The sequence below is a fragment of the Lemur catta genome, chromosome 9 (genome assembly GCF_020740605.2).
Source record: "Lemur catta isolate mLemCat1 chromosome 9, mLemCat1.pri, whole genome shotgun sequence".
Taxonomy (NCBI): Eukaryota; Metazoa; Chordata; class Mammalia; order Primates; family Lemuridae; genus Lemur; species Lemur catta.
In genome coordinates this window covers 62809224-62823797 of record NC_059136.1, presented here as the reverse complement: position 1 = coordinate 62823797, position 14574 = coordinate 62809224, and the positions used below count along the sequence as shown (strand labels likewise).

Below are 14574 nucleotides of genomic sequence, written 5' to 3'. Positions count from 1 at the left end.
AGATAGCAAAATCCACGGATACTCAAGTCCCTTATATAAAATGGTGTAGTATTTGCATGTAACCTATGCACATTCCGTATACTTTAAATTATCTCTAGATTACTTATAATACCTAACATAAGGTAAATGTTATATAAATAGTTATATTGTGTTTTCTAAATCTGTATTATTTTTATTGTTGTATAGTTAATTCTCCCCCCCAAATATTTTCAATCTGCAGTTGGCTGACTCCTCAAATGTGGAACCTACAGATAGAAGGCCAACTTTATATTCCGTTGGTACTAGCAAAATTTCCCCCTATACATTCCCCTTAGTGAAACTTGTCCTCAGCAAAAGCTGCTAATATTACTTGGTAAGTAGTCTCCAAACTCAAGTCTCAATACTAAAAAGGAAAAAAAAAAGATTTACCTCTGAACTTCCCTAAGATACTCTGCAAGATAATAAATAGCCTCCAAAAATTTCTTTATATAGGAATTCTCATAAATTGTACTATGCTAATCACGATTATATGGGAGAGGTGGTTTGACAATGGCACAGAATTATATGCATTTAAACTTTTGTAAATTAAAATTAAACAAAACTTACAAAAATTGCTGCAGTAAACTCACTGCAAGGAGTATAATTCTGATGTTTAAAAATATGTGAAAATAAGATGTTGGTACTTTGAGACAGTCTGCCAACCTCCTCATTTGCCAGCAAATTAATAAACCTATCTTTCCTTCTCCTCAAAAAAAAAAAAAAAGTGAAAATAGGTTTCTTATTCTACAAAGCCGCTAAATGCTAATGAATTGTGTCACCTGACACAACTAAAGAAAACAGCAATCTTGAACAATGCTGGGGAAAAATATGATTGTAGCAGATTATGTTTGTGCTATTTTATGGGCAGCAAAGGAATTTTCAAGGGCAATTTTGTGTATACATAATTTTTACCTTCCACACTAGTTTTAGAACCTAACCACCAAAAAAGGTGCATGTTGCATTTTTTGAACGCAGTTCTCTTTTCTAGAAACATCTCATAGGTCCTGTTCCACAGAACACATTTGGGAAAACTGATTCAGTGTACAAAGTCAACATTCAAATTGAAAATTCATTATCAGTTCTTGGTAGCATGCTGCAACTGCAATATGAATTACATTTCATTTAGTAATTTGCTTTCAATAATTTGAAAAAATAAAGCTTATATTACAAAGATATATTTAGTAGAATTATATTGTAAAAACATTACCTCAAATTAGAATTATAAGAATCATTAGATGCAAAGAAAAGTCATAGAAGAGAGATGATAAAAATTGTCAAAAGGATATATCAAATTATATATTCAAGACACTTTTATAACAAAAAATGTAACTCTAATCTCAGGTATAAAATGCCCTCTTTTTGAAGTTAAGGAATCAACTGCTAAAATAGTACTGTAAGAGTTCGTTTCATGTTTATTTTTTCTATTTCTATAGCCTTAACCTAAATTTCTGATTTAATTTCCTCTCACTACAATGCCTATCCCTGTCACTTTTCCTAAATCACGGCTCTAACCATATCATTTCCCTAATCCAAAGCCTTCAATGGCTTCTCATTGTACATTCAGTTAAATCTGACCCCTTAAAAATTGTATTTAATGTAATTCAAATTCTGGCAGCAACCAATACCCAAATTGATATCCCCAGTTAACCTTCAACCACTCTTCAACAAAAATTTTGAACAATCTAGTATGATTTATGCACCATGACTTGTTCCAAAATACTCTATTTCATTGGTTCTCAAACTTTAGCTTGTGCCAGAACCTCTAAAGGGCTTATTAAGACAGACTGCTGGACCCCACCCCCAAGAGTTTCTGATTCAATCTCAAGTGATGCTGCTGCTGCTGCTGCTGGTCAGGACCCACACTTGAAGAACCATTGCTCTACTCCAAAGGCCACAAACTGGAAGCCCAATGGCTCAATGAGGCCCACTCATATGTTGTCTGTATAGTGTTTCAAAAGTATTTAGAATTATTTGCAAACATTTTAAAATTAGAAAATTTCACATAAAAAAATGCAGATTTCTGGCTTATTCCTGCATGTAAAAATTCTGCTGGAATTAAACAGCAGCTACCCCATTTAGTCCAGTGAGATGTCCTGGTCCAGGTTACCACAGCTCAAACTGGCTCTCTCTACACTCACTTAAAATCACTGGCTTAGCACTGAATTTGTGCTTACGTGCCCTGATCCACTTTTTTCCATTCTCTATGTCTTTTTGCCAGCTGCTCACTGACTTCAAACACCCCTTCTTCCATATACTGCTGAAATTCTACCTACACCATTCTAAAACTTGGCTTAGAAATCCTTTCTCAAAAAAAACCACAGCAAAAAATATAATAGAAATCCTTAAGTAATATACATATTAAAGATTTAACATAAATTCAGTATGTATGCTTTAAGAATCAAAGTCTTATTTCCACGAAAACTAAAATATTTACAAAAACAAAGACTATAGATTATATCATAAATTATAAACATGATTTCTTTGCTATTTTTATTCTAAGTAAAATCTTAATTTTGTTCATTCTGATTTTTACTATGAAAAAATGTCTTTCAGAATAAGACATTTAAAATGAATTATGAAATTAAATCACACAGCCAAAATATATAATAGCTTCAATAGGATACTTTATCATACTTTGCCAGAACAAAAAAAAGATGTGGAATAGGAGTAATTAATACAATCCCCCTGATTTCATAACCTAACAATCTTTAAAAGCAGTTTTAATGAAATAAATGCTTCTAATATTTAAATCTGGAGAATATTTTAGTGGATTTTTACTTCTATGGAATAGCAAGGGGGGAAATTACACAAAGAAAAACTGAGTGCTAGTCCTTACACTGCCATAAATAAATAGCTTTGTTACCTTAATTAAGTCAGTAAGTTCTCCCCGGACCTCAGTTTCACTACCTCTAAATTGAAGAGGTAGAAAAAAGTGTTCTTCAAATATCTTCTATCTCTAAAATCCTAGGACTTACTCCTTCAAAAGATGAAAGCATAAAAACCAATGACATACAGACAAGCTTCTTATTATTAGGTTAGTATAGCTTCTAAACTAAACTGACTTAATAACCTTTAACTACAGCTTTCAAAGTTCTAACTAAAAATGTTAAGGACTCAAAACATTGAAAGAATATGTATGTTTGTATACCTATCTGTATACATTTTAATGATCAAAATAAAACATCTTTTGTAAGGCCAACTATTAAACTTCTTAGAAGAAAAACAGGAGAAAACAATGAAAGATATAACCATGCCAACTGATCCGTAAATTTTAATGTCTCAAAAGAAAATTAAATAATTAGAAAATCATGTTTAAAATGCCTTTCCATTATAGAGATTAATAACATTTTTCAAGAATATGTATTTTGCTTCAGGATATTCCAAAATTGAAGAAATTTGGCCAAAATTAAAATTATCAAATTGTAAGACTGAAAAAAAATCTTACAGACTATTATATTCAGGTAGATCATGCCGTAAGCAAATTGCTTTCAGCTTCTCCACTTCAATTTTTGCTCTTAGTAGCTCTTCCTCTAGCTGCTGCCTTCTTTTCAATCCATCCCTCTTCTCCTGAACATACAATCCAAAGTTTTTTTGATTTTCTAAAATTATCTGATGCTCCTCTTTCAACATTTGCAGGATCTGAGGATCATAACCTAACAGTGACCTAAAGTGTTCTCCATTCTCATGGCGATAAAAATCATCTCTCCTTGGAATAGAAGATGGAGACGATGTCATTCTCATATCAACAGAGGAAAGCGAAGGCGACAAGGATCTTTCCATAACATGTACTAATTCATGTTCTTCTCTTTGCTCTAAAATATCACTCTGTTGAGAATTTAAAACCAGTGGAGGAGGTGGTTTAATGTCTTCTTCTTGCTTCACCTCCACTGTAATAGCAACAGGATGGTGATCCAACATTACCTGTAGTGAACTGGTACCAGCCTGTGCCTCCTCATCCAAGTTTGCACTATAGCACACAAAAAAGCATTATAAAATGTAAATCAAATGAAGACAAGAGTATATTTATAGCATAATTTCATATTTAATATACATTAAATTATAAAACTTTTAAAACTATAAAGTCATGAAACAAAAAAATGTTAACACTTGGAACAACAAATGAAAGTGACTAAAATTGGGATTTAAATAATGTATATATATACAGGTCTCCCCCGTCCCTCGCCCACATCCTTAACTTTAAAATTGGGCTGCCTTTTTTTTTTTTTTTTTTTTTTGAGACAGGGTATCACTCTGTTGCCCAGGCTGGAATACAGCTGTGTGATCACAGTTCACTGCAGCGTCAATCTCCTGGGCTCAAGCAATCCTCCCACCTTGGCCTCCCAAACTGCTAAGATTACAGACGTGAGCCACCATGTCAGCCAAAACTGGGCTTTTAAAAGGGCAGGAAACTACAAATATTATACAAAGTCAATGAAGTAAATAAAAAAGAAAAGCCATTTTAATGCTATCAAAGAGAAACCAATTGTCCCGACAACTCTGTGGTTCTCCAGTGGTATAAAGAGCCATTTAATGCATTCTCAGCCTTGTTATATTCATACCTTAGCCCTAGAACTCCTCCTCCTGCTCTTCTGGACTGATCTAAAAACCACCAAGTCCCATGTCTTCTAGAAGGACAGTGGAAGGGCATCTATGGGAGGTATTGATTTCTGCATTTGCCCAAAAAATAAAAACAGATTTTTGTATGGCTTTGAGGTATGCCCAACTATAGAGTATCATTCTAACTATCCTATTTCAAATACAATAGCATTTCATCTTTACACCTAGCCTGAATCATGTGACTCAGCTGCTCTCTTTATGTCTTTCAACTATTGGTCAGGTAAATTTCACAAAAACAAGGGGTTTTCTCTACCACTATATAGCCAGTACCTAGCATAATTCTGTACCTGAAACCTACTAGGTGTTCGTTATATGTTGAATGATTACATAAATGAACAAATGACATAATTTTTAATGAAATGTTTTTAAATGGCCTATAGGTATATTGAAGGTTTATCAAATCTACACACAATTTCCATAAGATATGGATTCCTAGTAGAGATAACTATAATTTTAGCATAATTTAAACCTTGCAATAATATTTGTTATGACATTATAAATGCAACACATCCGAAAATTCTGTTTCAAAAATAATTTCATATATACTATGAAGGTGTTTTTTAAAAATAATTTCATGTATAACATGAAGAATATATAATCTTGTTTCTTGAGTTTTTTTTTTTTAATTATGCTTCTAACTTTAAAAGTTTTAGAGAGGAAAGACTATTGGAACACTAATGGAAGTATTTAACATTATTTAGGGAACGTTTTACAAATGATAAGTAACATAGTTTAAAAAAATACATTCTATGTAGATGATTAAAATGCTGGAACAAGTTCAAGTAGAATGTATGGAAAAAAATTAAAACTCTCCATATGTCACTTACCAATGGCATTAAATTGCCAGAAATAGCAGATATTTATTTCACAGATAAAATGAAATACATATATTGTACATAATAAAAATTTATTTACAGATTATATAAATTCCTTCATTTTTGTTGTCTTTTTTTGTCATTTTATGATTTCCAAAAATAAAACAATGGGTTATAAATGTAACTCAAATTACCAAGATCTGCTTTTATTAATATCTCTGCTAAAACGTGGAATGGGAAAGGTTAAAGCTACATATGAAAATTAAGTTTTTAAAACTCCACTCAATTACTATTCCAAATTAGTATGTATGATAGAATATAAACATAGACATTATATTCTCAAGTAAATTAAAAATATGCCTTATATCTGGACCATTCCATTACATTTTACTAAAAACATTTCAAGGAAGGCATAACAAAATTTTTAAAAAATAAGCTTTGGAGAAGATCACAAAAATGATCAATAAAGAAAGACTTCTAAAATTTATAAGTCTGAACTTTGAGGATCAAACAGTTTACAAAAACAAAAAGTATATCTTCTTAGCCTTGGCCTTGCCAAAAACAAAAAAACCACAAAGTATAATCTGATATTAGGGACAGGCAAAAACAAAGATACAAATCAATGTGAGTTGTAGAAATAAATAGCCTTACAAAATAGGTATATATTTTTAAATATGTTAAATAATACAAACAGTAATATTTTCCTTATCAACGGAGAGTTTGCTGAGATTAGCAGGCATGTTATGTAGAAGCATAATTAAGATTACAGAATAATCATAAACTTTTGAGATATTAAGATTCAAGATGATGTCATTCAAATAAGTAGAAGCACATTAAATACATAATCGAACAAATAAATAATATATAGCTAATGGCAGGGTAAACACACTAACGTAAGAATTTAAATGGCATGTTTCTTACATTCTTCCCTTTAAAAATCTAAAAAATTGGTATTATTTAAAAAGTAGGTATAGAAAGGCATAAATCAACTCATTTTTATCAGAAAAATGTTGGTGTCCCAAAAGACTTTGTGTATATGTATATTGTATGTATATGCATACAAATGATAAAAATGTAAACAGATATTTGTATATTTATTTATTACTTCTCTTCTATACTCTCTGCATTTTTAAAATACACAACTAAAATTACAGTTTCTATGTGTAGTTTTCAAATTATAAAAAAACTATACTTAATACCTAAAACCTAACATGTTTATACCTGTAATGCAAAAAACACTTCTCTATGGTCCTAGAGGGAGAAAATTCTGAATAAGTAACAACATATAACAATTTTACTGTGGAGCTTTTTTTAATATCCAGGGTATTGGGATTTCATCATTTGCCATTACAGTGAACATTTTAACTAGTGGTCCCAAGAATTAATCCACTGTGTATCCATGTCCTGGATTCCTACTGGTGGTATTTTTTTTTACTGTACAATCAAGTAGAAATAAGCAGTATATGGCAAGAAGACAGATTACCAAAATAACAGATACACTTGGCTAAAAAATTTTCTCTGCTTCTTTACAAATTTCAAAGGGATTTCACAGGTGATCAATAATTTGTTTATATATCCAGTAATAGAAAAGCACATTGTATAAAGCTTTGTTTGAAAAGCCCCTTAACAACGAGTTTATAATTTGTTTAAATCACCCTAAATGGTTCAGAAGAATGTAGCTGCCATTTTTATCTTTTGCCAGGGGTTATAATTTGAATTAGGGGCAAGATAATAGTTTTGAAGATTCCCAAGCAAGTAGTTATACAGAGCACAAATTTAACCAAAAAATTGTGTCTGACCCTAAAAGAGCCTAGTTGTCCTTATGGATTTATTAAAATTCAGAGTTTCATATCCTTGCAAAGTAGTAAGAGAAAGCTTACTCTTTCCTGTATGGCCCAAGATCAAAGTGAAACTAGAGCATTAATAAATAAAAACAACAACAAAAACTTTTAATTTTATTCAGTAATCTGGATTCCTAATTAAGCATTAACTCCCTTTAGTTGTGTTCAACTTATTTTAAATGTTCTTGAAAAATAATTTAAATTGTTTTCATATAAACAATCATGTCATTAATAAGTTTACTTATTGATTTTCATTCTACTTGTTAGTTCAGTGCATGCTCAGAAAGTGTAGACAGTGACAATTCAGTGCAGACACTGACAATTCATAAAAAAGCAAAGGTTCCATTTCTCTGGAGACTGCTAACTTTATATAAATGTTATGTAAAATCAAAAATTCCAATGAAATGTAATCTTAAATAAGAAAAAGGTATCTCTCAGAAACTAATTAAATAATTTAATTTTAAAGCTTAAAAACTTTATGAAGTGATGTCACAAATTTCATGCCATTTATTCCTCCCTAACCTTTACTTTTAGAAACTACAGGAGGGAAGGGGGAGGGGAAGACAGTAAAAAAAAAAAAGTAGCTTAAATCAAATGCAGCAGAAAAATTCCTTATAGCCTCACTTTTTTTTTTTTTAAGAATGCAAAACAAAGACACTATTCATTGCTCCCCTTGTGGGGATGCTTACTATGCATATCTCTATCACAACTAAGCCAAAGCTCAATAGATAGGAGGCGCCATAATTTTCCACAACAAAATAAAATAAAGCTTACCTTTTTATGTGGTTCCTGTCTCTTACCAGGCAAAAACTGGAAATCTGGGGTATCATCTCCATAACTTTCTTGGTTGGCTCAGAAATATTGCTTTTAAAATCTGATTGGGTCTCTTTTTGCTGCAATAGCTCCTGTTTGGCATATTCTTTGAGCCTTTTGTAAAGGGTGCGTAGGCCCTGCGCTGTTCGAGAAGGACGGTCTACTCCAATTGCATTATAGTTAACTGCTATGATATCCCAACACCTATTCTTTTCCACTATTACTGAATGTTTATTAGTGTGTTCTTCGAGAATTTTCACATATGGCTTCACAAGCTTTAGCAAATCAAGCTTTTCAGATAAGGTAAAATTGGAAGATCTAGCCTTTCCTACCATTGTTCTTTTCAAATTAAGTAGGCAGTTTCAGAAACCACCAAGCAGCCTTCAGCTCTGCCCAGCTCTTTTCACAAACAGAAAAAAGATCAGGCTTAACTAGGCTAGCCTCATTTAGGCCCACGCCTACAGGGGAGGGTTTATTAAAATTCCTCCAGCTTAAGCTGACGCAGGTTCAGGAAATCTGCTTAAGCCAAGCCTGACCTACATAAAGCTTCGCACTGAAGACGACAGGAAGGTACAAGCAAAACACACTTGTGTATAAAAGAAACAGCTCGAGATAGGATTTAATACACAAAGGTATAGAGATAAGCATGGAACACAGCTAAAAATTAGCTAATTTAGTGAAAATATTGAATTTCCACCCATGTATGCCTAGCTGATAGACTGAAACTGCATTGCAGTATCACTTTAATAAAAACAAAAGAGGAACTGTTTTGTGCTATTTGTTTACAAATCCAGTGACAGAAAACTAAAAGATATGAGTGGTGAATATAGTAATTCCTAACAGAGCCCTTCATCACTGTTTCTGAGCTGAGTATTCTCCCTTACAAAATCTGCATAATGCTGGTCCTGCTGTCAATCAGGAATTGCATATCCTCTAGCTAGTTAGGTTACACCCAGACTCAGACTCCACAGTAAAGCTAAGCTTCTCCTTCATTTTGCAATCTACATTAGCCCCTGCATATTTTTTTCAGTTATTTAAGAGGAAATTTTTGAACAGGAAATCTAAAAGGCAGATAAAAATTATGTTTTTAAAGCAATGGATTATTCTAGCTGTAATGTACGTGAATATGCTAGCCTGCTTCATCATGTGTAAAAAATCACTATTCATGGTGAGAAACAGCATAATCATGCCTTAAGACTCCACACAACAAAATCACATTTGCTATAATAGAGCAGGACTTTTATTTAGCTATATCCACACAATTCGGACTATGAAAGGGAAACAACTAGTCTAGCCATTTTCAAGGCCACCAGTTTCAATGCTTACAATGTATTTTCTAATCCCAATCTGAAAATATATGATAAATAATGTAAGCAAAGCAAGCCTATTTTTTCATGATACACATTTCTCCAGATAGGAGAATGAATTAGAACATACTTGAACAGAGTTCAATTCAATCAAACAATTACTGAACACCTATAAAAATGCCCCCAAGAACTGTGCAAGCCCCAAGGAAATCAAAGGTGAGTCTAGATACAGCCTCTATCCAGGGAACTGCAGTTTCACACAAATGCTATAAATTCTCAATTGCCTTTTCCCCCCATTCTTTTAACAAAAGAGATGCAAATTAAATTTATTGAATTCTCACTATGAGCCCAACAACAGAAATGTGTGACTAAGGGAAGGCTCTCAATCAATTGAGGTTTATTAAGCCAGCTTTAGGGGGCTTCCGAGAAAAACACAAGCCACAGATGTATCTGTTTTTCCAAAGAGGTTTTCAGGAGGTTTAGTATGTATACATTCCCTCAAAGGGGGGCAATTGTAGGAAGAGGGGCAGGTAGGCAGTAAGGGAAATGGTTACATTCTTGTGAGACTTCAGTGAGTGCCCAGGAAATCTACATTTTATATAAGAAAAGGTAAATGTCTGAAGAGAAAAAGAGAGTAAAGGAAGAATCAATTATGCAGACATCTCTGGGTAGGTGGAAGAATGATTCAGCTCCTCTTGTCTGTGCTCTGCACCTGGGAAGATAAGCTTGTAATCAACATTATCAGTGTGGAATCAAAGAGACTTTAGTTTTAGGAGCTAGACTTAGACTGCAGACCTAAAGTTACAATTGGCCTTTCCTTGCTACGGGAGGCCAGCAAAGAATTTACTTACAAATGTTCTGTGGGGGCAGTCTTTCATAAGTGCATGAGGCCTTTCACCTTTCCTTGGGGATCTGGCTAAAGCATAATGTTAGCAATAGCTATTCATTTGGAAAAGGGTGTTGCATGACTCATCCTCCAAGCTTAGCTTTCCTTTTTGCATAAGGGGTCCTGAGATTTTTTTAATTTTCTTTACAAGGCAGACAATGTTCTAGAAATTTTAAATGTATCGTCTGTCAGACAAAAAGTGAAAGATTGTTGAGTATTCCATGGAATGCTAGGTGTTGTGTTGTCTGGCATACCCTACTGGGAAATGTGATTCTATACTAGTCCTACCCCTTTCATTGTTTTTGAGTAGTTTTACAGTAAATTGTAGAAAACTAATAGTAATGCAAATGATTCTTGTCGTAGACATACAAATTAAAAATTGGCCCACCCCAAAAACAAGGTATTCAAAGTCATTCTAGCTTTTTCTGAGCTTTTAAAACATTCAAAGAGAATCAAGGAAAGCAAGAACACAGGATATATACTTTATCTAGATATTTTGTTATTTTCAGAACAAATAAAGGTATTGTGTTAAGAAAGGAAATACTAAAAAAAAAACCCTTCAATCTAATTATCAGGGAAATGTACACTGAAAATCATTTTCATCCATACATTGGCAAAATTTTTTAAGTAATGTCAAGAGTGGATAAGGGAAAGAGTACACTTCTGCACTGTTGAAGGAAATGGAATATGGCATTTTGTATGGTGATCTGGGAGTATCTATGAATGTTACATGAGTAAAAAAATCTAAAATTTTGGTAATTTTACTTCTCAGAATCTATCTTAGGAAAATACTCAAATGCACACAGGTGAAATGAAGCATTTTATATAGAAGCATAGTACTGGAAACAATCTAAAAGCACATGAGCTAGGGTCTAGTTAAAACCAGAGTACATCCATATGACGGTCTACTTCAAGCAGCATTAAAATGAAAGAAGCAGATTTCTAAATATTAGCGTAGAACAAGCTCCAAAACATATGGTGAGTGAAAAGAGCAAATTTAAAAAAACAAAAAAGCAAACAAAAAAAATATATAAAATATACCCATGATCCCATTATATTTACAAAAAATACCCAAAGTTGGGCCAGGCACAAAAGCTCACGCCTGTAATCCCAGTAGTGGGGAGGCCAAGGCAGGTGGATCAGTTGAGGCGAGTTCAAGACCAGCCTGGGCAACATAGCAAGAACCCATCTCTCAAAAAAAAAAAAATATTAACCAAGCATGGTGGCACACATCTGTAGTCCCAGCTATTCAGGAGGCTTGAAGCAGAAGGATCACTTGAGCCCAGGAGTTCTGGACTTCAGTGAGCTATGACCACAGTGCTGCTCTCCAACCTGGGTGACAGAGTAAAACTCTGTATCCAAAGAAAAAATAATAATAATAACCACCCAAAGTTAAATATTTCTGTACTTACAGAATGTATCTATGCTGTAGAGAATGCAGATACACACATATGTATGAAAATGGACTCCAAACAGTACTAGAACCCTGCTATCCAATATAGTAACCATGAGCAACATGTAGCTATTGAGCATTTTAAATGTGGCTACTGAGACTGAGGAAATGAATTTTAAATTTTATTGAATTGTAATGAATTTAAACAAAATTTATAAACTGAGGCAGCATGGTTTTCCCTTAAAAACAATTTTACTGTTTTGTTAGGATTACATTTTACCTTAATTTTTTCATTGCATATGATAATGTCAAAAGATAAAAATACAACAAATTTAGTTTAAAAATCTTAAGTGGCTTATATTTGAGATTCATGATTTAGGGCAGAATTCATTCTATAAAATTGAATGAAAACTCCCACTTGGCAGTGGAAGAAGAGTGGGGTTTGTAAGGTAGAAACAAGGAAACAGAACAATAGAAGAAAAAGCTGATTAGTTAACATGAGGTTACTTCAGCTTACTTTTTTGTGAGAGTTAAAGCAAAGGGAACTTCCTTATTACTCCAGCACAGGTAAACTACAAATCTCCTTTTTTCAGGAAAAACTGGTGAGTTTTGGGATCTGCTTCCTTAAAGCTTCAGTTTGATTATGTGGCATTTAGTATGAGTGACTCTTATTTTGGTTTTGTCTGATATGCTGGAGCCTAGTGCAGGAGCTCAGTCCAAAACAGTGGCCTCCCAAAATTTTTATTTGACAATATTTTGTTTCTAATATTACTGACAAGGACTCCCTCCTTGGTCAAACATTAGTCAGGCTCCTCTGAGCCCTCTTCTCCATCAGGCCTTGTCCTTGGTCTGCTGAGGCCAGTTTATATTGAATCCCCCCACCCTTAATACCTAATCAAGTTCCTCTTCTCACCCACTCCTAATACTTAACCAAGTTCCAATGGTAATTTTTCATGCACTAACTCTCTCACCCTACAAGTTGACTATAAATCCCTGTTGCATTGGGAGTTGAGTTCAATCTCTCCCCTACAGCAATAGTACTGAATAAACTCTTCCCTTGCCTATTTAACCTGCCTGGTGCAATTTTCCTTTGACATTACACATAAACACTTCACCAGCATAGTAGATCTTAACAAACTGATTCAGTTTGAATGATTTTTCTTCTATGCACTGATATAACATTGTAATGTTTTTATTTGAATATTTCATACAGACAGCACAAATTAGTGACACCCTATGTAAATTATAATTATTAATCTGAAGTATTTATTGCTGTTCTAATCATATTATCTTTCTAGTTTAAAAAATTAGAATGGACAAGTTTTTAATTTTAAAAGAAGGTATGTTACTGATGCAAAATTAAGTGGAAAATGGCCAAGCCTGGTGGCTCACCCCTGTAATTCCAGTACTTTGAGAAGCTGAAGCAGGAGGAATGCTTGAGGCGAGGAGTTCAAGATCAGCCTGGACAACATAGAGAAATCTCGTCTCCACAAAAAGTAAATTTTAAAGTTTTTTAATGTTTAAAAAAAAAGAATTGAGTAGAAAATACTGTGTTCAACTTTTTAAAGGAGACTATGAAAACTGTCATGGATGTAGTTGTTAAAAACATTAGGAATATGTGTGCAAATGCTTTCAATCACTGCCAGTTTATGAAGTGGTAAAAGAAATAGAATAATTTTTTTGTTCTTTGACAATGCTTGTGGTTTAGTCACAGAGTTTTCTAAAGAATTATTATACTGTCTAAGAGTGAAAAAACTCAAATTGTTTTTCTTCTGCTCTCACAACAATCAACACAAGAATTCTGTAACCAAATGTGTGGGGGTTTCACCCAACATACCAAGTAAGCAATCAATTCTGCAGCAGACACCAGCTGGGTATCCTCCAATTCAATTTCAATGCTATCTACCTGGAGATACTATCAGATCCCACAGATTGAGAGATAAGTCCCACAAGACTGCCTGCCCCCACCAATCACAAGTCCAGGACTCTAAACTTCTGGCCAATCAGCTTCAAGTAGGGCTTCCATGACCCTCTTCAGGTTTGATTAATTTGCTAGCACAGCTCACAGAACTCTGGGAAACATGTTTACAGGTTAATGATAAATGATATTATAAAGGATACAAACGAACACCCAGATGTAAGAGATGCATAGGGCAAGGTATGGGGGAAGGAGAGCAAAGCTTCCATGCCCTCTCTACAGGCATGCCACCCTCCAGAAACCTCCACATGTTCAGCTATCTGGAAGCTCTCCAAACCCAGTCCTTTTGGATTTGTATGGAAGCTTCATTATATAGTCATGATTGATTGAATCACTGGCCATTGGTGATCAGTTTAACCTTCAGTCTCTCTCCCCCACCCCTCTCTGGAGGTTGGGGGGAGTGAGGCTGAAAGTCACAACTCTCTAATCATGCCTTGGTCTTTCAGGTGATCAGCTCCCATTCTGAAGCTAACTAGGGGCTGCTAGCCATCAATCATTCCTTAGCATACAAAAAGACATCACTCTGGAACTTGTAAGGATTTTAGGAATTGTATCCAGGAAACAGGATCAAAGACCAAATAAATATTTCACAATATCATAACTCCAACTCAAGATTTTTTTGAAACAAAAGGAATGCGTGCCAATCATTCAATAATTAAAGGCAAAAAATCGAAATGAAATTTATGTTTTGTCATCAATATCACATTGCGTATGTATGAAGTAAATGGGATGCTCCAAGGAAAAGGAGGGCTTATTTATAAGAGACCTAGTTAGACAGATAATTTACATTTTTGCTTTTGTGTCTTTTTAAATTAACAAGTAAAAATTGTATATACTTATGGTGTACATGTTTTGATATATATTTACATTATGAAATGGCCAACTCAGGCCTGGCATGGTGGCTCC

At 33.8% G+C, this 14574-nt stretch overlaps 2 protein-coding genes across 2 annotated transcripts in view; both read right to left on the bottom strand.

The window, feature by feature from the left end:
• Positions 1 to 3269: 3269 nt before the first annotated feature.
• Positions 3270 to 8485, bottom strand: LOC123644588 (fibrinogen silencer binding protein). The gene is made up of 2 exons (XM_045560760.1): positions 8066 to 8485; positions 3270 to 3985 (listed from the first exon to the last, which is right to left on the bottom strand). Exons 1-2 carry the CDS (start codon positions 8437 to 8439, stop codon positions 3460 to 3462), a joined length of 900 nt encoding a protein of 299 aa, XP_045416716.1. The 5' UTR covers positions 8440 to 8485; the 3' UTR covers positions 3270 to 3459.
• Positions 3270 to 14574, bottom strand: part of LOC123644586 (DNA repair and recombination protein RAD54B-like) — a 45351-nt gene continuing 34046 nt past the window's right edge. Inside the window, exon 4 of the mRNA XM_045560759.1 lies at positions 3270 to 3985. Coding sequence (XP_045416715.1) covers positions 3936 to 3985 — 50 coding nt within the window. The 3' untranslated portion in view covers positions 3270 to 3935. The remainder of the gene's footprint in view (positions 3986 to 14574) is intronic.

Coding starts and splice junctions, on each gene's coding strand:
- LOC123644588 (XM_045560760.1), bottom strand. CDS start 8,439: ATGGTAGGAAAGGCTAGATCTTCCAATTTTACCTTATCTGAAAAGCTT. Junction 3,986..8,065: donor GACAGGAACCACATAAAAAG/GTAAGCTTTATT, acceptor TGTGTGCTATAG/TGCAAACTTGGATGAGGAGG.